General features: G+C 39.3%; 1 protein-coding gene across 1 annotated transcript; it reads left to right on the forward strand.

Annotated features, from left to right (window-relative positions):
* Nucleotides 1-580: 580 nt before the first annotated feature.
* Nucleotides 581-22,643, forward strand: Hddc2 (HD domain containing 2). Its single transcript, XM_027947377.2, has 6 exons — nucleotides 581-690; nucleotides 1,818-1,939; nucleotides 3,522-3,624; nucleotides 8,582-8,650; nucleotides 17,046-17,184; nucleotides 22,274-22,643. Exons 1-6 carry the CDS (start codon nucleotides 619-621, stop codon nucleotides 22,369-22,371), a joined length of 603 nt encoding a protein of 200 aa, XP_027803178.1. The 5' UTR covers nucleotides 581-618; the 3' UTR covers nucleotides 22,372-22,643.
* Nucleotides 22,644-23,630: the final 987 nt, after the last annotated feature.

Below are 23,630 nucleotides of genomic sequence, written 5' to 3' on the forward strand. Positions count from 1 at the left end.
ATTTATGTTTTGTTGGCACTGGGGATTGAACCCAGGATCTTATGCAAGCGAGTGAACTGCCACTGAGCCACATCTCCAGCCCTTAATTACTTCGTTTTGTAAAATTTTCTAATTTTTATTAAGGCTACAAACCTTCAGATTAAAGTTGTTCAGTGGGCCCCAAACAGTGTAAACAATCTAAAAATCCTACAAAACCAATCTTTATTGTTTAGGTGTGTGTGTGTGTGCTGTTATTTTGATAAAAATTAACAGCAAAGACAGGGGTTATCAAAATTCAGGATAGTGGTTACCTCTGGGGAGATGAATGGAGGACTCAAAAAGTTCTAAATGTATTAGCAAATTCTTTTTCTCATGTGACTTAAACTGCAATGCCCAAGCAGCAGCCAATAAAGCCAGAAAGATAGGACACTGCACAGAAGGGCCTAAGAAAACCAGGTGAGGAACTTAGTGGGTGGAGGAAGGAGGAGGAGAAGGAAGCTAGGAGAGAGCGGGAGGGGGAGAGGGGCGGGGCGGGGCGGGGCGGGGCGGGGCGGGGCGGGGCGGGGCGGGGCGGGGCGGGGCGGGGCGGGCGGAGCCTCGGATGGCCGCTCCTGGCTCCACCCGCGGGATAGGCGCCACATGGCTTCGGCCTCCACGGGCTTTGGGGCCCGGTCCTTGCTGCAGTTCTTGCGGCTGGTGGGGCAGCTCAAGGTGAGCGAGCGCGGGGCTGATTGTCTAGGCCGGGCGGCGGCAGCCACGCTGGCGGGCCGGTGGGGCCTCGGGGCTCCTAGCCGGGCCCGCGGCCTGCCGGGTCCTCCGCCCTCTCTGCCGCGCGGAATTCGGGCAGGGGTATACCCCCCCCCCCAGACGACCCGCGTCGTGGACGGTAGTAGGAGGAAGAGAGGTGGCGCAGCCGGCCGCGGGGCCTGTCCAGACCTGGCCGAGTCCGATCCTCGGCGTCCCATTAGCGAGGTAGCGGTTCCCGAGGCTCCGCGGCCCTCGCCTGCTGGGTCTGCACCGAGTACTCGGGCCCACGTGTGCGGGATGCTCCTGAGCAGCCGCAGGGCAGGAACGGAATCCAGCGGCCCAGCAGATGTCAAGTGGAGCGCTTGAACTCTCACACAGTAACTTCAATAACAAGACACCCTCCCCCAGGGGATTTTTATATAACACACACTGGAATTTCATCATGTGCGTCCTGCCCTCGCTCCCTCCTATTACAGTTAGTGATTTTGCAGAAGAATTTCCCCAAGTTCAAAGCAGATCATCTTCATGCCACTGACTACTGTTTATAAAATGATTTAGAAATGTAGAATTCTGAGGCGGAAAGGCAGTCTTACAAGATCACATCATGACCCTAATAAAAGGAAGAGTCCTGACTGGTAGGATGATCAAGCAATTAGAAATGGTTTTCTCCCTTTGGCTTCAGAATTTGGAAGTCCTTCACATGTTCAAATTCAGAGCCTCCATTCCAGTGATCTCCACTTGTGTAGGATGCTTTTGTTTGAAGGGGAAAAGCTCTTGTAATTAAGAAAAAACGTAATTTAGTTTTTATGACTAAAAGATTTGTATACATTTCACAATTATGCTTCATTAACAGAGTGACTTGACTTTTGGACTTTGGTATACTTGCGAATTACATTTCACTATCCCCCATCCACCAAACTCTCTAGTTTGATTCCAGATGTTGATCATTTTGGTTGGTTTAGTAAAGCATTTTCTTATAATAGGTTCTGAAATAATGGCCTTTATGTGCTCTTCCCTGGACATCTTTTAAGCATTGCAGATAGTAAGAGGACTTGTTTTGTTTTTAACTTTTTCTATTTCATACTTATCAGAGAGTCCCACGGACTGGCTGGGTATACAGAAATGTCAAAAATCCAGAGAGCGTATCAGATCACATGTATCGGATGGCAGTTATGGCAATGGTGACCAAAGATGACCATCTTAATAAAGACCGGTAAGCTAATCTGAACTTAGATGGTTGTAAGAGTCTGAGACTAAGGCCTCTGTCACATTCTTGTAGGTTGGTTTATATGTCAAGCAAAACTATTTGAGGCCAACCAGATTTAGGATGTGGGAAGGAGAACTCTTGGAGATGATTGCTTCAGTTGTAAAGTGAAGTCTGGGCTTTTTGTGGGCAAGTTATAGAACTGGCAACCTGCCTTGGTCTCAGAGGAAACATAAACATGATATTAGGGCTTTGAAGGTGAGAATGTTATGTCTAAAATTATTAGCTGTATTAGTATACTATTTGTCCCTTTTATGAATAGTAGCACCCATTTGTGAGGTGGCTTTGTAGTTGGATGTTCAAAATGCTTTTGGAGCATAGAGCAGAAGTTAATTAACATATAAAATGGTAAATAAATCTCAAATGAATTTCAGAAGTGCAAATCAGCTTCTAAAAAAAGTAAAAATAAAGCTATTGTCAAAATTAGGCAAGCATTCTAACAGTAGGGGAGATCCCCTGTTTTTGGTTGATCTTAATGGAAGAGGCAGCAGGAATTGGATTCTAAGGATTGATAAAGATAGAGAATTAATAGTGGCACAATGCACAGAGAGAAGGGGATAGAAACCAAAGTCTGGAGGCAGGGAAGGTAAAGAAATATCTTGGAAAGGAGAAGAATATCAATTTGATTTCAGTGATGGATTCCTTAGGAAGTCTGGGGAGTCCTGTTACTCAGTACATAGGAACGGAGGAGATTTTTGGCAAATAGTACAAGATGGAAGTGAAGTCAAACAGATGAATTTAGGAGTATAGGTTTTGAACTAGATTCAGAAGGAGATGAGGTAGGGAAGCCTAAGAGGAGGCTATTAGGTCTGGTACTGCCTGTGTAACAGTGGGAGTGCTAAACAGAGTCATCTGGGCATTTGTGTCATTGCTTGCCTTTGTTATTTTGATGATGATTATCACAAATCATTAATCACTAATAATCACAGCCATTTGCTGAATTATCAACATGTTCCAGGAAAATAATTTATCAAATTTAAGTTTTACACCAACTTTATGAAGTACTGTTATCCCATTTTTACAGATGATAAATGAAAGGTGACAGAATTGGATATTTAAATAATTTGGCAAAGATCTCATGTGGGTTGTTTGCTGAATTCAAACCCAGATCTGTTCAGCTCTACCCATGACCCTATAAATGGCTTCATTTTGTAATCTAACTAGAACATTGGGGAAAATGATTGTTTGTAAATTTTGTATCAGTAAGTAAATGCTAACCAGATTATCTCATGGCTTTGTAATCTGAAATTACAAACCTGTTAAAGAGAGATTTAGAAACCAGTCATTAAAAAAAAAAAAAAAATCATGCAAAGAGTTTCTCCTATACTCTTCTATATTATGTTGAATATTATACTAGCAGTTTTGTTTCAGAACTGTTGTAGGCTGATGGAATATAATTACTTTAGAAAATACTGCATTAAAATCTGTGGGGGTAGAGAAAAATGTATTATGTAACTTTAAAATAGCATAGAAAAGAAAACTTATAGTGAATATAATTCTGTGTAATTTTCACCATTTCTTGCCTGGTCAGATGTATACGTCTAGCCCTCGTTCACGATATGGCAGAATGCATCGTTGGGGACATAGCACCAGCAGATAACATCCCCAAAGAAGAAAAACATAGGCGAGAAGAGGTCAGTGTTGATTATTGATTCTTCAAAAAACCACTGGAAAAACCCATTGCCAGAGCATAGCTAAGTTCAATAGAGCTATTGCAGTAAAGGAGAACATCACCTAGATAGTCTCATTGGTATCTCAGGAAGGAGAGTTTAGGTGTAGATATGTTTAATTTTAGGGCCTGGGCTGGAGAATGTTAAAATGGGTCTTACAAGATAATAGGCCATTAGCTGGGATTGCAAAGGGTGTAGGACTTAATTTTTGGATCAGTGGGAGGCAGGGTCTTGGGAGAGTCAAGGACTAAGCTATTGGAGCTTACTTTCTTAGGTGGTTTACACAAGAATAGGAATCTATGCTTGTTCTACAGCTTGTTTAACACAAGGATAGGCAGTCATTAAAATGTAGACATAGATAATATGACTTTCATTAGAGCAATAGAAATAGTTGGAATTTAAGTTGATTTGTGGAAATTTTTCATGCTAGTTAAGCTCTTTGGAGAGAAAATCTAGATCACAAGTATAATTATTATTTAGCAAATTTGAATTTTGTCCTCTAATTCAGTGATTGGAAGTTTAAAAAAAAAGTAAAGGAAAACTTATAATATAAAAAAACAGTAACATCAATAAAACATAAAATCAATGTTGGTGTGAGCCCTAAATTCAGAGCCCAGGGCGAAAGAGGAAGATATTTTGGGCCCAGGGCGAAAAAGGAAGATATTTTGGAACCAGGGCTGGAAAATTAAGGATGACTTTTAAAATGCTGAATGGATAGTTTCTAAGTCACAGATTGTTGCAAACTACTTTATGGTAGACCTTTAAATTGTCCTAAATTACTGAGCAAGGGAGCTTTTATTGAGATCTGAGATGGTTTAAGAAGACTGGTGGCTCCTTTTTTTTTTTCTCCTTTGCCATACTGGAGATTGAACCTAGGGCCTTAAGCATGCTAGGCACGAGCTTAACCACTGACCTACATCACTAACTCTCCAGTAGGCATAAATAGCTTTTTCCAGAGGTGTGGGAGACTAGTGTTCAGTAGCCATTAGGGTTTTTACCCTTCTAGAGGCAAGAAAATCCACAAAGAAGTAGACTCCTAATTTTAGAGTTGCAACCCACCCTAAATTTTGAAAACAAAGAGAATAGTATAAGAAATGCCTTCCTGTTCCTGCCAAAATATAGGTCTACAAGATAGCCTAAACCATCATGACAGAAAGGGAAGAATCTAAGGAAATGTTTCTCTATAGGAGTCTACTGTCATGAATTGAGAATTCTAGTTGTGTTGGCAGAATTGATACAAAAAGAAAGCCATTTGCTCAAGAGTCTTGAGTTGCAGAAAGGAACTGGCACTTGAAACAGAGGGTGGTGAGTGTAATAATATCAAAGAAAAAGATGGGGGAAACTCAATTATGCAGCTTGTTTGGGTAAATCTGGATATATAGAGGGAAATCATACTGAAGTACTAGAAGGTTCTCAAAGACCTTTGAAGTGAGGAGAAGGCATGGAGAAATATGACAAAGAAGAGGAAAAGACAAATTGTCTCTTTAAAGGTACACAAGGAATTGCTCCACCGAGGAGTAAGTCAGAACCTTCTGGAGAAGAACCCCAGTCAGTGTGAAAGATCTCTACCTACCACTGACCTAACAGAGGTCGAGTCCTGGCCTGTCTTACCCCATGGAGTACCTGAATAATCAGGGTGCTGCTGTCTTTCCAGATGCTGTCTCTTGGCCTCATAAAACCTCTTAGCCATTGCCTGCTCTTGCTGATTCATGGTGGAATAATGTCCCAGGTGGAAGGGACAGAGAAACAGCTTAAGAACAGCAAGTTCTTGGGCCAGAAACCAAGGGCTTGGAAAGCACTCATATTTCTTCATCTCTTCCTGCTTTTGGTCAAGATTTGGGAACAGAAAGGAAGATGAGAGCGGCAAACAGTTTTTTATGGAGATGGTATTTATGAATAGGATTCAGATGTCTAAGTCATGCATTAAGATAATTAAATGATGATTTCTTGGCTTGAGGTGGAACATGCATAAAGAGAACCAGGAAGCCTCATTTGCCCAGAGGCTAGCTTGCCATATCCACAAGGCTTCAAACTGAAGTAGGAGGGAGGAAAAATACTAAATAAACTGGAAGGCTGATTGTTATAGAGGACGTGGTATTAAGATGAAAGGGAAAGATGAGGGCATTGAAGAGAAAATCCAGGAATGGGGCCAAAAGCAATACTTATAGTCTGGCCCCTTTCCTAAATACAATAACATAAACTTTACATTATAACCTGAACTAGTGTGTGTTACCTGACAGGATCATTGAGATTAGGGAGATGACCTTTAAAGTGGAATTTAGCAATGGCAGGTTATATTCCTTTACAAAGTGAAAAGCTTATTAAAATGGAAGGCAGAGTCATGGTACATATATATCTGCAAGTGTTAAAATGGCTAGAAACTTGGGAGGAAAAGGAGAAGGGTAGAACATTATTATAGGATTGAACATGCAGGATGGAAGAAATGAAAAATATAGTGAACTTTGACAGAGGGCTTGTATGTACCAGGTTCAGAGCACTTTACATATGATAATTCAGTCCTTACAACAATTCTCTTAGGAAAGGACCATTATTACACATGAGAAACCTGAAGGACAAAGAGGTTAGGGACTTGCTCAGGGTTCCATAGCTAATAAGCAAGAAGCCAGATTTCACATGCAGTTTGCACCTAGCTACCACATTATTTGACCTCCCCAGTATGTGACTGACAGATGATGCTTCCCGGATGCTTGTCACAAACCAGTCACAAGACATTTGCTGACAGTTCCACTCAGCTCAGAACTTCAGGCAAATTCTTGACATGTTCTGCTATTGGAGGAAGCTAGGGAAATTGTCACTAGACTGATGTCTGAACAACACAGTGAGAGTACAGAAATGAGGGTATAGGGCCCCAGACCAGGAAGCAGAAGGTGGTCATATTCACCCATGATTGCTGGACTCAAGTGAAGTTGATTTCCAAGGGTTTATTTTAGAAAGCAGTGATGATTCTGTTGCATCTGCCATTAAACCCTAGGACTATTTTGCAGTTCTAATTGTTTAATAATAAGTGATATCAATGAGCTTAGATTCAGAAAATCTACTCAGTTTCAGGAAGAGCATCAACATGCTTGTTATCTGTTTTAAAGAATGTAGTGATTTTAGATAACAGAAAGCTGATTAATCAGTCAGTATTGGAATGTGATCACTGAAAAGCCAATTCAGTCTTAGGTTACATTTATAGGAATATATATCTAGCATGAGGAAGGTGATAGTTTCATCTCTTCCACCTTGGTCAGTTAAGACATAAATCATGTTCATTACTGGGTGTATCACCTTAAAGGGAATAAAGTAGTCCCTTGTTAAAGCAAGATTGTAATGTTTGGATTCTAAAAGTTTAGAATAAAAGTTTAAACAAAAGGAATGGGCAAACTTTTATTCTGGAAAGTGTGGAAAAAAGCAATCTATTTATAAAGACATTTGTTTTGTGAAAATGTAAAGTACTTTCTTAAGCATTTTGCTGAGATTATAAGAAAGAAGCCAGGAAGAATGTAAGTATAAAATACACTAAATTTTATGCCACTAAGGGTAGTCTGGAGTACAGCTCTGTGATCGAACAGCATGCTGCTGTTACTTTAAGAGCTGATTGTTGACATTGGTAAACGTGATTTACTCTGTAAGTGAATGTATTTGATAAACTTTTCCTTCCCAGTAAGTAATACACACATAAATATCCATTTTTGTTTTCATTTATGACCTTTATGTTTTGCAAAAATGGTTCTTATAACCATACTATTTTCAAGGAGACTAGCTTCCTGGTTAGAAGAACTGAAGTGAGAGTAAAAGGTATGTATTGAGATAATGAAGGAATTTAAAGCCATTTGAGAGTAAGTTTACCCCCAAATGTGATATTTTAGAAGGATACTGGAAAAACTTGAGGGAAGAGACTGGAATAAGGTTAACTCTTGGGACTTTGTAAAGATTATAAATGAGTGTAGGGCCTCATGCTGCACAGGCCAGGCCAAATCCTTTTCCCAGCCCCTATTTCATTATCTTTGGGCTTTGTGTATGCACACACGTGCACACATGCATACACACACACACACACACACACAGTGAAAAATCATTGTTTTGTTTTTGTTTGTTTCTCTTTCAACCTCACCCAGATCCTTATAACTCTCAGGGATGGAAGGGTTTTACTATGGACCTCTGGTGGTGACAGGTACTGGAGGGACCACTACTGGGGACATAATACCCTCCACCCTTATTCTCTTACCTCAGCTTTCTTTGGGTTTTGACTAACTCTCAGACTTCTGGTGAGGGAAGTGGCTTCCCTCTATCAGCTTCTGTTAGATAAAATGTGGAAAAGGACCCAGAGTGGCCTGGTTTGAGTTATGAGGCCATCCCTTTGCTTAGTTACTTTGGCCACAGAGAGCCTGACCTAGCTCATCACTCCCCCACCCCCCATTTGACACTATGCTTGTAGATGAGTGAGGATAGCAGGAAGGATGGGGTTAAGCCTGGTGGAAGGACTACAAAGACTGTTGTTAGCTTGAATAGGAAAGTGCTTTTGACAGTGCTGCCTAAAACCCATGTAGGAGTCTCTTGAGAGGCTGAGTTCTGACTACTGAGCATGTTTGTGGAGAGAGGACAGAAGTGTTCCACTTGAAACTTGTGAGTCAGTGAACCTATGAAGGTCTATACTATGACTTCCTTCATGTTAATAACAATAATTGCCCTATGTAGTATTTTAAATTTCCAATAAAATCATATTAATAATAGAAAATAATATAATGCTACACAAAAATGTTGATACCAATATAGGTCAATTTATTCTACTGCCCCTATGGGAGTTATCTGTAATAATCTGAGCCTGTAACTCATGTATAGTTGTTAAGCAGTCACATAAATAGTTGTTAACTTAGACAAATGTGAGCATAATGAAAATAATAGTTTGATATTTCAGGAAGCTATGCAACAGATAACCCAGCTCCTACCAGAGGATCTCAGAAAGGAGCTCTATGAACTTTGGGAAGTAAGTATACAATAGGTAACTTTTTATTTATTGCAACTGAATTTATATGGTTCATCGATGTTTTAGTTGGTTTAGATTGCCTTAACAAGCTGTCTCAAATGTTGGTCTGTTTTTCACCTCCAAGTGGCTGCAGGAATCTCTTGGGGCTGATAGTCCGCAGTCCTCATTTCTCTCACCACCACAATGCTTGGGATGGATTTTGACTCATAGATCCTGGATTTCTTGCTGATTTGCTTATATCCACCTATCCATTTCTGGTCTCTGAAAAAAGCATGGCTTTGGGGGATAGTTCAGAAATGGGATTGAATTCACCTTACCACTTAGTTGTATGTCCTTGGGCACGTTCCTCTTATTGAGTCTGTGGCGGTCATAAAACCTTGAAGGGTCATTAGGGCTGAGTGAAGTAAAGGTGAAAGTCCACTATGCTGCCTGGCACTGAACGGGGACTCATTCAGCATGGGGGTTCTCTCCCTATGCTTGGTCCCTTCCCAGTGCTGCCAATAGACAAGGGAGGTGAGACTGGAAGGAAAGGACAGGGAGGATAGAAAGGGGAAGTAAGTTGTTTTATCTCATTGCTTCCTTTCCTAATGTTGCAAATCCTTTGTGAGGGAAAACAGACTCCTCTATGGTACCGTTTCTCACCTCATTCTGCCTGCACTGGCATAGCTTTGCTGGAGCTCTTAGACTCACTTTTTTTTTTAATCCCCCCCCCCCCTTTTTTTTGGTACTAGGAATTGAACACAGGGGCACTTCACTGAGCCATATTCCCAGCCCTTTTTATGTGTTTGAAACAGAGACTTATAAAGTTTCTTAGGGGCTTGCTAAGCTGCTGAGGCTGGCCTTGAATTTGTGATCCTCCTGCCTCAGCCTCCAGAGCCACAGCTAGACTCACTCTTATTCCTGTGCGCAGGTAGTCCTGCCTTCCACTCTCACTTCTCACATTTCCTTCAAAGTGCTCACCTTCAGAGCCTGGTCTTCCACCTTCTGTTTCCACATACCCAGACCCCCACCCTGCCTTGCCTTTCTCCTGAACATCAAAGCTGGGAGAGGTCCCTTTCTTACTCCCTCACATGCCGGGTTGGTTCTTCCCTTGGGAGTGAGATGGGACATGAATGGGGTTGAAACCCTGAACAGACTTTTCCTCCTAGAATGTCACGTTTTACAACATCAGATTCTGTAGTGCACTGTTATTTCTGTGGTTTGTTTCATTATGGGATGAAATGGACCTTTTAAGACAGTGGGTAGGGTGCAGAAATCAGTGCCTTCTAGTCAAAGAGTTACTTGATTTTTGTTTACATGTTTCTTTTCTAGGAAGTGAGATGGATACCTGCCCATATCCACAATTATGAAATTCAAAAAGTTCAGAGAACCAGTTTTTAAAAACTTGACCTCATTTGAACTCATTTATCAGCAAAATCATCTCTGAATCAACATTAGGCTATTGGAGTTCTAATTCATCTTCCTCCTTGTGATAGTTATATTTAGATGGAGAAATATTCATCTGTTTGGTAACCAAGTACTACTCTAGAGCCCACTAAAGGTATTCAGTAATATACATTATATGTGCCATATTATTTTTCTAAAATAAGAAAATTTGAAATCTGAAACCAATCTGGTGCCAGGGTTTAAAATGAGAGATATGGGGTTTTAACATCTGCCTTGTTGAACAGTAATAAGAATTAAATCTGGTGAAGTATGCATGGTATGTAGCCTGGAGCCTGGTATAGGTGGTATCTGTTATAGTATAATAGGATTTATTTAGGAAAAAGTGTCTCTTGTTTCCAAGTATGTACTTTCAAGTAGTTTTTGGAACACTCTTTCTAAGATGCGGAGTAAAGAAGTAGAGTAGGTTGCATCTCATATATAAAGAGAAAATAATGGCACCTGAGTTTATGGAACTAATCAATGTATGGTCTTTTAAGGAAGAAACATTCAGAATTTGAAAACCTTTTATAATAATTTGTCCCTTTGTGACTCCTAATTATTGTGAATATAGAGGTAATGTCTATAAAATTATTTTCTTAACTGTGAGCAACTAGCTAAAAATTTTACTGCAAAATTTACTTGAATTTAAACAGTATTCTAAGTAATATACTACAACAGTTACTAAGAAAGACTCTGGAGATTAAATATAAACCATAGAATTAAAATCCTTGATAACCCCCCAATAGGTAACACTTTTGCTATCTTGTGCCATTCTTGGTTGATAAGCAAAGCTTGTTGAAGAACTTTTCTCCAGATCCACTAGGGAAGGATGCTTCCTTTCCTCTTTCCAGCTTCTTGTGGTTGCAGTCCTTGGCAGTCCTTGGCTTATAGAAGCATTGTTCCAACCCCTTCCCTTTAGTCATGTGGTGTTCGATGTTAGTGTCCCCCAGAGTTGTCTCTATTGTATTAACACCCATCCTAATCCAGTATGAATACCTTATACTTCAATTACTTCTGCAGAGACTATTTCCAAATAAGTCATAGTTACAGGTCACATGTAAGGTTCAGGTGGATATGAACTTTTTAGTATAGTACAGGGACCTATAATAATTTATGTATGTTATAATTCATATCCAGTATTAGTTTATGGGCTTCAATATGAGACTTCTGGGGTTCATATACCGGCTTCATATATTAGCTTTGTGGCCCTAAGCAATTTATTTAATTTCTTCATTTATAAAATGGCAATAATAATATATTATATATTTGGGGGAATTAAAGTAATTAAATATGTGTAAAGCAATTGGAATACTGCCTGGCATATAGTAAGCTCTATTTTTCCTTGTCCATATATTCTATTTTTCTCTGCCTCTAGTACTTATATTATGATTTTGGTTTAAGAAAATATGGTCAGTCTATACCCATGAGAATTAGAATAATACTGGCTACATATTAAATACCAGTTGATTAATATTTGAAGTGTTGATCACCATAGCTATTCACTACTCTAAATACCTATCAGCCCGAGGGGCATGTCTGTTTAAAGCAATTAGACAGCCTTGATTATAATTTATCTTTCATCTCGGAAGTGTAAAGGATTTCAGTAAACCAAGAGGAAAGAGTTCTTTTTTTTTTTTTTTTTTCCTGAATGTATTTCAGAAAGGTGACTGCCTTACCTCCTGCATTTCACTTTAAAGAAATACCTTGTGGGCTGGATTTGTGGCTCAGTGGCAGAGCGCTTGCCTCACACATATGAGGCACTGGGATGGATCCTCAGCACCACATAAAAACAAATAAATAAAATAAAGGTATTTTTTTAAAAAAAGAAATACCTTGTGAGCCCCTAAACATGAAGGCAGCTATTCCCCCATGCCAAGTGCCTAGCATACCCAAATGCCTTTGGATTCTTTGTTTATTTTTGAATAGAAAATGGTATTTTAAGAGCCCAGTATGAACACAATCCTGGTTGTGTAGTACACAGAGGATGCTGGAATTTGACTTTCATCCACACTTATTTGCTTTGTTCTTCTTTACACATGTGTCATCTCAGAATAGTAGTTATATACCATCATCATCATTTCTGATACTGAAAAAAAAAAAAAACAATTTGCCTCTGCTATCTCCATTTTTCCCTTTTATAATCATTGTATTGTGTCTGTGTTTTCAGAACATCTAACCATTGCATGCTATAGCTTCTCCTTTTCATTCTTAGTTCTGTAAGTAACTATATCATTGAAGTTCAACACCAGTTTTTATTTCAGTTTCTTAACAGTTCTGATTGAGACTTATTCTCTAGTAGATTCTTCAGGAAGGGCTTACAGGAAGTATGTTCTCTAAATTCTTGCATTTTGTACTCTTTGTACATAAACTCCTTTCTAATTTCAGTTCTCATGTTTTTCTTGACATAAAACATTGCTATTAAAGTCTATTCATAATTTTATTTTCCTTATATGCCAGATGCTCTTTTTTGGGTATCTGAAGAATTTTTTTTTTCTTTTAGGTCTTGGTAATTTTATTACAGTGTTTTTTGTTTTGTTTTGGTTTTGGTTTGGGGGATTGTTTTGGGGTGCTGGGGATTGAACTCAGGGGCACTTGACCACTGAGCCACATACTCAGCTGTATTTTATATATATATATATATATATATATTTTTTAAAGAGAGAGAGAATTTTATATATATATATATATATAAATTTATATATATAAATTTATTTATTTTAATAATTATATATATTATATATATAATATATATATATAAATTTAATAATTATATATATTATATATATAATATATATATTATATATATAAATTCATATATATAAATTTATTTATTTTCTAGTTTTCGGCAGACACAACATCTTTGTTTGTATGTGGTGCTGAGGATCGAACCCGGGCCGCACGCATGCCAGGCGAGCGTGCTACCACTTGAGCCACATCCCCAGCCCTGTATTTTATATTTTTTATTTAGAGACAGGGTCTCACTGAGTTGCTTAGCACCTCGCTTTTGCTGAGGCTGGTTTTGAACTCATGTTCCTCCTGCCTTAGCCTCCTGAGCCACTGGGCTTACAGGCATGTACTACTGCGCCCAGCTATTACAGTGTGTTTTTGTGTTGGTTTTTCTGGGTACATTTTTAACATATACTTTGAAATCTTTAAAAAAAATTTTTGATTGTAAGAAAACTTTTTTGAAATGTAATTTTTTTTCTTTGATTTGCTTCTGAGATTACTCTATGTCTACTCATTTGTTAGTTTTTCTTTGCCTAGCTTTAATACTTGTCAGTTTCTCTGAAATCATTTGTTTATTTTCTTCTCCTCCTCTGCCTCCTTCTTCTCCTTCTTCCTTTTGATTTTTTGTTTGAGACCGGATCTTGCTAAGTTACTCAGTCTGGCCTCAAACTTGGGATTTTTCTGCCTCAATTTTCCAAGTAGCTGAGATGATAGGTTTATGCCACCATGCTCAGCTTTTTTCCTTTTCTTTTAATTTTGTATTTTTTACTTTTCAACTTTAACTCCTTTCTAATTTCTGTTTCTCTTAAGGAACTATTTGTCATGTTAATTAGTGTTGTACTTTTTATTGATTAACTTTCGTTTATAAGATTACCTTTTATCTGATTCTTTTGTTCTTTTTTATGTTTTGCATCATTTCCTCCTTTTTTTTTAGCTCCTTTTGAAATTTTTGTGGTAGAATTGATCTCTCTCTTATTTTGAATATCTGTCTGATGTAAATTGTCTGTGGAGATGTTGTTTTGTTCCTTACTTTCTTTACCTTATGATAAACAAGTAGAGGATCTAACCATTGTGCTTTCTGTTGCTTGTTTTGATGGAAAACTAGTTTTCCTGAACTTTTGGAAGGAAACTTGATTCAGAATGACTTTTTTTTTTTTCAGTTTGTTAATTTTTGTTTCTTTTTAATTGACAAAAATTTTATATATTTGTGTACATATGATGTTTTGAAATATGTATGCATTGTGAATTGTAGGATGGCTAAATTTATCTAATAAATAGATACAGTACCTGTTTGGGTTTTTATGGTTAAAATAGGGAGAACCATCAAAATTATAATGGAATTGTTTGCTCCTAGTAAGGAGCTACTGTAGAAGAACATGAAGGATGGAGGAATATTATTAATCAGCTGTTTCCTAGAATTACTTACCTGTCTAATCTTCATCACCATTTTTTTGTGGTAGGAACAGATTGCCTTCTTAAATTCACAAAACTTCCTCTTCAGCTTTTTTTTTTTTTAATGAAGTGTTAGAAAAAACATGTTAACTTGTTTTTAGAAATTTCTTGATCCTTTTTGTTTGTTTGTTTGTTTATTTGTTTGCTTTTTGGTACTAGGGATAGAAACCACTGAAATCCCCAGCCCTTTTTAAATTTTATTTTGAGACAAGGTCTTGCTAAGTTGCCCAGGCTGGCCTTGATCCTCTTGCCTCAGCCTCCCAAGTAGTTGAGTTACCAACACGTACCACCACACTTGGCTTAATTTTGTTTCCCTTCTTCATTTTAATCTGATTCTTTTCTTCATCTCTAGAATCCTTATCCCACTCTGTCTTGATTCTGTTCCAGAAGTTTCTTCTCACAGGGCATCTGTCCTGAAAGGGCACCCAGGAGGTCAGACTGGAGTGTGCAGTAGGTTGCACTGTGCCTGTGTTCATCCAATAGTAGAGTGGACAAGGTCTCCTCCAGTGTGACTGATCTTCTGAAAATTTGAGAATTCTAGCAAACACCTGTTGGCTATTTTGAGATTCTGTTCTCTGTCCATCAGGCATCCTCTTTTTCCTTGGTGCTTCTTCTTGACAGGTGGGAAGGGTTTCTGTAGGGCTTATAGCTGGAGATGTTTTGTCTCATTTGTGTAGAATTTGAAATGCATGGGAATGTCACATCCTTTATTATTTATTTATTTGTTTGTTTGTTCATTTGTTTATTTTTGTAAAAAATATCCATGATATTTTGAATTTGCCGTTATTTTGCTCTGTCAATTTTTGTCTGTTTCTTCTCCTTTGCTCCCTGTTTTACCATCTACCTAGTTACTCAGGCCCCAAACTAGGAAATCATTTTCAATTTTTCTTCCCATTTCCCTTCTTATTTTATTTTATTTCATCGTTATGATTTCTTAAATTCCCCCCACTGTCCTTGTCTTCACTGCCATGGTCTTAGAACAGACAGCATCTAGGCTAGTGCTACAAAGTCTCAGAACCTGATTTTTCTGCTTCTGGTCTAGCTTTTACCCAGACCTCATTCAGAGTGAGCTTTCTAAAATCAGATAGAAGGGGACCCTTCCTGCTTGAAACCTTCTGGTGATGCCCAGGAGTTACAGGGCAAACTGTGGTGTCCACACCAGGCTTTTCAAGTGTGGGCTCTAGCCTCCATCTTCAGACTTTTCCTTCCTGTAACACTCAGTCCTGTCATTGGGAGCTACTTGCAGTCATTTCTCCAAATCCTTCACCCTTAGAGCTTTGTCTATACTCTTTTCTCTGTGCCCTGCCTCCTTTTGGGAAAATAAAATTGGAGAAGGCCCTTTACCATTGATTTTTTGGGGGGAAATTCAACAATTTACCTTTAAAAGAAATCTGTAAGTTCACCAGAATTTGCTACAAAATATTGTATTTCCTAGTGATCTTGAGATATTTTCTAATTTTGATTTTCAATAGAAAATAAATGCTAGATTGCTTTGCTTGTAGTATTCAATTTCCTTTTGTTAAATCATAAACTTTATTTAATGTTGCTATATAACTATGAATGTGAATGAACACTTAAATAAGATGTAATTATTTTTAAGAGCCTTTGAGATCAAGCAAAATGTATTGAGTTGCATATTTAAATGATTCCCCTGTATAATATTCAGCTTTATCAAATCCAAAGAGCTGCCTTTATAAAAAATAAGGTATCTAATAAAAACCAAGAAGCCTTTCCGTGATTTGTATTATGTCACTCTGCCAAGAAAGTATGACAGGCTTATTATCTGAACACATCTGGGTGGAATTACAAATGAGAAGTTTTCAGGGAAACCAGGTGGGAACACTTTGGTCTTAATAGAAGGATGATCCTGTATGGCATTCACGGGGACTTTTGTCTGTGTGGCATGTGTCCTGCTCAGAGACCTGCTAGAGCTCCTAGTTTCAGATCTGCCCTGGGGAGGGAGGGAGTAGTGGGAAGAGGAAAGGTGGGAAAGCTGCCCTCCTCCCACCACCTTCACCCCTTGCCACCAACATAGGACCCACACTGGTGTGTGCAAAAATTCATAGATCTGACTATCTCCTCAAGAGTCAGAACCCAGAGGGACTTAAGTAATCTTACACTTAGTGGGAAAAGTAAGGACAGAGATTCCCAGGTAAAGTGGTAACCAAAAGCAAAAGGTGAAGCTAGCAATTTGATTAAGAGAAAAAGGTAATCCTTATGAGGAGGGAAGTAAAAGGTTGAAAAGCACAAGATGAAGTGTCATCTTGAAGTTACAAACCTCTAAACTGCTCAGGTGTTCTTGCCAGACATGGTAGTGTATGCCTATAATCCCATCTACTTGGGAGGCAGGAAAATCACAAGTTCAAGAACAGCCTGGGCAATGTAGCAAGACCCTGTCACAAAATAAAAAGGGCTGGGGATGTAGCTCCTTGGTAGAGCACTTGCCTACCATGTGTGTGGCCCTAGGTTCAATCCCCAGTATTGGGAGGATGAGGGTAAAATAATGACCTTGAAATGAAGGCAGGATAATGAACCGGAAGAAAAGCGAGTGGATGAACAAGTGAGACTTCCAAGGCATCTGGTGGAATATGTGGAAGGAAGTGTGTGCATCCTTCTTGCATGGACTCTGGTGCTAAGCTGTGAATTAAGTGAAGTATCTCTGAAGGGTTTGCAAACAGGGGTGAAATGTAGCCAAAGTGATTTGAGCTATGACTCTCACTACTGGTTCTATAACCAGAAGTTTTCTGAAATACCTACCTAACCTTGCTGCTTTGATTTTCCATTTCCTTAGGAGTATGAGACCCAGGCTAGTGCAGAAGCCAAATTTGTGAAGCAGCTGGACCAGTGTGAAATGATTCTTCAGGCTTTTGAATACGAGGACCTTGAAAACAAGCCTGGGAGGCTGCAAGACTTCTATGATTCCACAGCAGGTACTTAATGCTATTTTTAAATTTTTTGTACTGAGGATTGAACTCAGGGGCACTTAACCACTGAGGCACATCCCTAGCCTTTGTTGTATTTTATTTAGAGACAGTGTCTCATTGAATTTCTTAGGGCCTCACCAAGTTACTGAGGCTGGCTTAGAACTTAAGATCCTCCTGCGTCAGCCTCGCAAGTTCCTGGGATTACAGGCATGCACCACCGCACCTGGTCATAATGCTATTTTCAATAAGAATCTGTTTTAGTTTGGCTTATTCTAAGTGAAGTGACTAGCAGGGTGTTAATAAAACCCACTGTTGGGAGCATCTAAGAAGAATATAATGGAATTGATGGTAAGATGACATTGGTACTGAAAAGCATCGTTGCCTTGGAGTCTGAGCATCGCATTCACATTCCACCTCTGCCCCATGCCCACTGTGTGCCTCTGGGTAGCCTCCTGACCTCTCAGAGCCTGTGGCCTCATTTGAAACAAAAGGGGATCATAATATCCTTTGTAAGTCCAAGGTTGATTTTTGAGATTCAAAGAAGATGATGTGTTTGAAAGGGCTCTTTGATCTGTATGTGCCATGTGAGATGGAGGTAGAAATCGAGATTTAAAACAGGAAAACCTCTGTAGCTGCAGTCACCTCTATCATTATAGTACTTCATAGCACAGCCCTGGAGTCAAACTGCTTGGGTTTGAATCCTAGATATGCCATTTACAAGCTGTGTGACTACCAATAAATTATTTAACCTCCCTGGGCCTTAGTTTCCTTATCTTTAAAATGGGGGTAAGATATACTTTGTAGGATAAAGTAAGATTGTTTTAGGATATAGTAGGCTAGAGTAGTGCCTGGCAGTAAGTGTTAGCAATCTTCATTTTGATTCTTTACAGAGTCAGGAGCTGAGAACACTGTATTAGTGATAGCTATTTTTCTTATTGTTCCCTGGAAGAAAACTCTCTTCCCTGGGTACTCTTCAGGCTCTGCTCAACCTGCCTTTCTCCTGAGTGTCCTGCAAGGGATGACCTTTCTCTGACCTCTCAGGACCCCACATGGTCTCACCAAATAGAGAAAAGTACTAGCTCACAGTCTCTGCTCCAAATATATTTGCATTAGAATGAAGTTGATTCAGTTTTCCTTTTCTCTTTTTCCAGCTCCGCTTCCTCTGCTCTAGACAAGGCCCTCATTATTTCTTATTGGACTGTTGCTGTAGCCTCCTGACTTAACCTGCCAGCAGGCTTGCAAGTACACCCTGCATGTCTCCTGTCTTCTTTTGTAGATAGTTATTATCATGACTGTCTTTATTTATTTATTTAATGCAGTGCTGGAGCTTGAACCCAGGGCCTCATGCAGACCGGACAAATGCTCTATCACTGAGCTGCTTGACTTCTTTATTTTAAAAACTCTGTGGCTTTTCTTTTTCTAAAACATAAAATCCTGATACTTTTTGAGTGACCTAAAAAGACCTGCAGTCTAAGGCCACCCATCTCTCTGGTCTCCTTTCCTAATCCACCCTGTCACAATTAAACATTTTTTTTTGCTCAGTCTGCACTTGATCTAGAGCTTGCCAAGGTCTCATAGTCTACACACTGAGGTCCCTCTCTGGATCTCTCTCTTTATTAGTCAGCTCTCATACTGCAGCAGAATCCCTGAGACAATCAACTTATGAAAAGGAAAGATACATTCTGGCTTACAGTTTTGAAGGTTTTAGTCAATGACCAATTATTTTGGGCTTGTGGTGACACATCATGACAGCAGCATATGGTGGACCAAAGCTGTTCACCTTGTGACTAGGACATGGTGGGGGTGGGGTGCAGAAGGAAAGGGTTTTGTTTATCAGTTCCCTTTGAGGACATGCTCTCTATTACCTGAAACCAAGCTGAGGAGCAAGCCTTTCCGTGGGCCTTTGGGGGACATTACAGATCTTAACTGTACTGCTCCCCAACACCCTGCTTGATCACCAACTGATAGAAAGCAAGCTGTTTGATGACCAAGACCAGTTTTGGTTTAACCTGTCTTTGATATGCGAGGTGCTCGAAAATATTACCATAAATAGAGTTAATTTAAACTTAATAATTTAAGTTTATTCTATTTAACTTAGTAAGTTATTAAGTTAATAACAAACCAAATAGAATAATTTTATAAACCAAGGATCAGCAAATTGTGCTCTAAGAGCAAAATTAGGTCACTACCTATTTGTGTAAATAATGTTATATCAAAACACAGTCATACCTCTTCTTTACATATTGTCTGTGCTGCTTTTTGTGTTATAACAGCAGAACTCAGTACTTATAACAGACTATACAGTCCACAAAGCCCAAAATATTTGCTATCTGGCTTTTTATAGTAAGGTTTTCTGATTCATGTTGAAGGCAAGGATTGGGTTTCAAGATAGCATATCTCACCAATAATGTAACTAGAATATAGGTTATATTTATGTGATTCTTTACGTTTTATATAATTATCTTCTATCATAGTATATTCACAATGAAAAATAGAAAATGAAATATGAAGTACCAGTAGAACTAAAAATGTGTGAGTGGAAGAGTTGTCTAAATTTCACATTTTACTAAGAAAGAAACTTGAGTCCAGAAAGATGGTGAATGGCCTGTAGCTGAATTGAGATTAAGACTCACTGCACTTTTATTCTGGTTCTACTAAATAATTAGTAAATAAAAATAATATAACTGATTCAAGCAATAGTTTCTTACTTATCTTAAGTAACTCCTAAAGAAAAGTTTACAATCAAAGATGTATGTAGAATTGACTACTATTGAAGAGGAGGTCAAGGCTTTAGTGTTTGTTTGTTTTTAACTTCACTTCACAACTTTGTATTTTCTTTTTCTGTCTTTGCTTTCTGAATCCTTGCTCACTGAGGAGTAGTACAAAGGCTGTGGCTGATAGATGAATAAGAGAGGAGAGTGGGAGATGAGCCTCCAGAAGTGGCTCATGGAGGATTTATGGGCACTAGAGGACCTTGACTGTCCTGTCAGTGAGATGAGGAGCCCTGAGAGGATGTGGAGCCCAAGAATATTTTGATCTCATTTATGTGCATGTATGTTTGTGTGTTTTCTCAGAGCTGAGGATTAAACCCGGTGATAGTCTGCTCCCCTTAGCTACATCCCTAGCTTTTTTCTTTTGCTTTCTTTTTTTAAAGACACAAACTTTCAATCCTCCTGCTTCAGCCTCAAGAGTAGTTGAAATTTCAGATGTGAGCCAAGGTTATTTAAATTTTAAAAAGGCCACTTGGCTTGAGAGATGGAGGCAGGAGGATCTCCAAGCTTAAAGCCAGCCTTAGTAACTTAGAGAGATCCTATCTCAAAATAAAAAATAAAAAGGATTGAAGATGTAGCTCAGTGCTTAAGCACCCCGGGGTTCAATCCCTGGTACAAAAAAAAAAAAAAGTCACTTGTGCTGAAAGCAGGGAGAGTATATCTGGGGACTACAGCCATATCCAAGTGAGAAGTGATGGTGGTTTGGACCCGAATGATCGGGACAGAGTAAGAAATGGTCAGACCCTGGATATATTTTGAATATAGAGTTGACAGGATTTGTTGGATAATTGCATGTGGGGTGTTTGTGAGAGGAGTCCAAGGATTTTGACATGATCAGCTGAAAGAATGAAGTTGCCAATAGATAGAGAAAATGGAGGAAGAAAATAGGGATTCCAGAAGCTAAGGGAAGAAGGTGTTTTAAGAAGTAAAGAGTTGCTATCAGATTTGGTGACATGGAGATAATTGGTGGCCTCAATAAGAACAGGTTTGAGCCCAACTGGAGTGAGTTCAAACACCACTATGAGGATTGGAATGCAGGACTGACTGTAATCCATCCCTGACTGGGTAGAACTGATGAAAAATGGGGTTGTGAATTGGAGAGATGCATCATCCTTAGAGTTCATTCATTTATAAAACAGGATGTAAAAAGAGCACATTTATGTGCTGATGGCAGTAATCAAGGAAGGGGGTGAGGATGGCTTGGGTGGGATCTCCTGCACAGTGGGGAGGCTGGTCTTGAGAGCTGGGACAGTTCATCCTCACTAAATTATTGCTAGTGATGATTTCAAGATGTACGCGTAGGAAGAGGAGACTGAGGGAGAGACAGAGAGGACTTCCAGAGGAGAGAAAGTCATGAAAAGGAGAGAGAGGCTATTAGAAGGATAGTCTGCATGAGCACTGACATCACGAATTCTGATGGGTGACATTGAACCTCAAGTGGTAATTTTCTAGGCGTGAATAGAAGTGGCTTACAGTGATTTCTGTAGATGACAGCGGCCATGAGGGGCAGTAGGGGGAGTAGCCAGGTAATGTGACCTTGGCACAGTGGAGCTAAGTACACTGTGGAAGCAGTAACCAGGTGCATGGAGATGGTCCTCAGCCCTATGGTAAAAGCCTTAGGAGAGAACAGGGCCAGTCAGGGGAAGCCACATCCTCAGGACCAGCCAAGAAAGGGAAGGGAGTTTTCAGAGAAGAGACTGAAAACAGATTAAATAGATTTTAGTGTGGAATGAAGAGTAAACAACAGTAACCTACAGACAGAAAAAGAGAGTGGGAGAAGAGATGCTGGGTTTGAACATTCCCCCATGTTAAACACCATTGACCTATTATAGCTTGGGCTTGGTTGCTGCCCAGTGCAGAAATCTGGAGAGGGCTGAGCAGCAGAGATGACAGCACAGATAGCCAGTGCAGTATTTGTGTTCTTTTTCACATCCTGGGACAGCCTAGAACCCCTGATCATCCCACTCCTCTTTTATATATAGGTGCTGTGTCCCCCTTAATTACTTGCAGTTTTGGAATGAACAGATTGGGTTTAGCTCTCCAGTAGTCTCACACCTTCCTGGAGTTTCTGATAGAGATAAGGGCTTCTGGTGAAGTATCTTGTGGCTTTGCTTAATTGATGGCTCTCTGCCTGATTATCATTCTACTTGGTGGCACCTGGGTGACAGAATAAAGTGATCCCTTGTCCCCTTCCTAGGATCCAGAGTGTCCTTCTGCTAAGAAGAATGGGTCTGATCAAAGAATGGAGCCGCCTGAGCCCTGAGGTCAAGGTGGGGAAGTAGGTGCCTTCTGTTCTCAACAGCAGTTGTCTTTTTGCTTTGCAGGAAAATTCAGTCATCCTGAGATCATCCAGCTTGTTTCTGAACTTGAGGCAGAACGAAATGCGAACATATCTGCGGCCTCCATGGAGCCATGCTCCTGAGCTCCGTTGCTGCACTCCTATAATATATATTTCATTTTTCTGTTTCATGGTATTGTGTTTTGCCATTTTTTGGTCAAGTGGTTTCCCCCAATGTGAATCTATTTATCTTCAGTTGTCTAGACTTGAGAAAGAAATGTGATATGATTTGAACACTGAAAGAAGCCACAGAACAGGAAGTGGTCATGATAATGCCACAGATGAAAACTGGACAAGGCAGTACCTTTTCTAAGAATTAAATATTAAATAAATAAATAAATATTTAACATCTTAAACTTTGGAATATTTATTGGAGATCTTAAGTCATCTTATTCTGACTTAATAACCTTGACCCCTGAAGGCCAGATTCACTGAAGGATAGAAAATTTAATTGTAATTTCTTTAAGAACAGAGTCTTCTGCTGATGTAGTAATAAGTATCCAGAAAAGCAAATGTGTTAGCAATGTAGTCTCTTCTCAAATGAAACACTGCTTTATCAGATGATCACTTTTTGAGCCAGACTTTTAATTTCACTATGCCCTGATCATAGACTTTTAAATCTATTAACATGATCTGCCCTTCTCTCCAGCCCTTTATCATTTGGGAATATAAATTGGAACATACAGCTTCATAGCCACTTGCCTTCCTTTTTTTATTTTTCCATCTGATATACAGATCTTGAGACCCTGGTTATAAGAACATTTATTACCAGATGAAAAATATGTAAGAGGAAGAGTATTGCTAGAATCAGAGCCTTAGGTAGGCTATATATCAGCCAAATTTCTTCCATTCATTTCCCTTTATGAGATAAGGGATCAACCCCACATGCCTTAAAGTGAGGCACAATCACTGACTGCTGTGGAAAGGAAGGCCCTTCATGCAAACCTGCCCTGTATTTGGTATGCAGCAATGCGGCCTGTCTCTTTAATTCAAATGTCAGTTTCTATTGGAAGAAAGCCTTTGAGGCTGGCATGGTGAAATTTCTAGGCAGCGTTTCTTTGGAAACTCTTTGCAGTATCCATGGATACTCAATCTGCAGGAAGCAAGGTGCATGATCTCTTCAGAAGCAATGCACATGCACATATAGTTTCTCTGCATTGGAAGGAGAAGTACTGCAAAATCTGATTATTTTTGGAGATTATTAATACAAAAACAACTCCATCTATCAGTGTAGTGGAGTTTTATTTGTTCTGAAAACATGTACATAAAATAACCCCAGAAGAGTTCAAGTATTTATAACCAGAGGAGTTTATGGCCTAGGAGCCTTATTTTGAACGTTTTGT

This window comes from Marmota flaviventris, chromosome 6, assembly GCF_047511675.1.
Source record: "Marmota flaviventris isolate mMarFla1 chromosome 6, mMarFla1.hap1, whole genome shotgun sequence".
In the NCBI taxonomy this organism is placed as follows: domain Eukaryota; kingdom Metazoa; phylum Chordata; class Mammalia; order Rodentia; family Sciuridae; genus Marmota; species Marmota flaviventris.

What these genes read in the sequence shown, in the direction of transcription:
- Hddc2 (XM_027947377.2), top strand. Translation starts at nt 619, where the DNA reads ATGGCTTCGGCCTCCACGGGCTTTGGGGCCCGGTCCTTGCTGCAGTTC. An exon ending in GACCATCTTAATAAAGACCG is followed by an intron (nt 1,940 to 3,521) that starts GTAAGCTAATCT and finishes TTGCCTGGTCAG; the next exon opens with ATGTATACGTCTAGCCCTCG. An exon ending in AAAAACATAGGCGAGAAGAG is followed by an intron (nt 3,625 to 8,581) that starts GTCAGTGTTGAT and finishes TTGATATTTCAG; the next exon opens with GAAGCTATGCAACAGATAAC.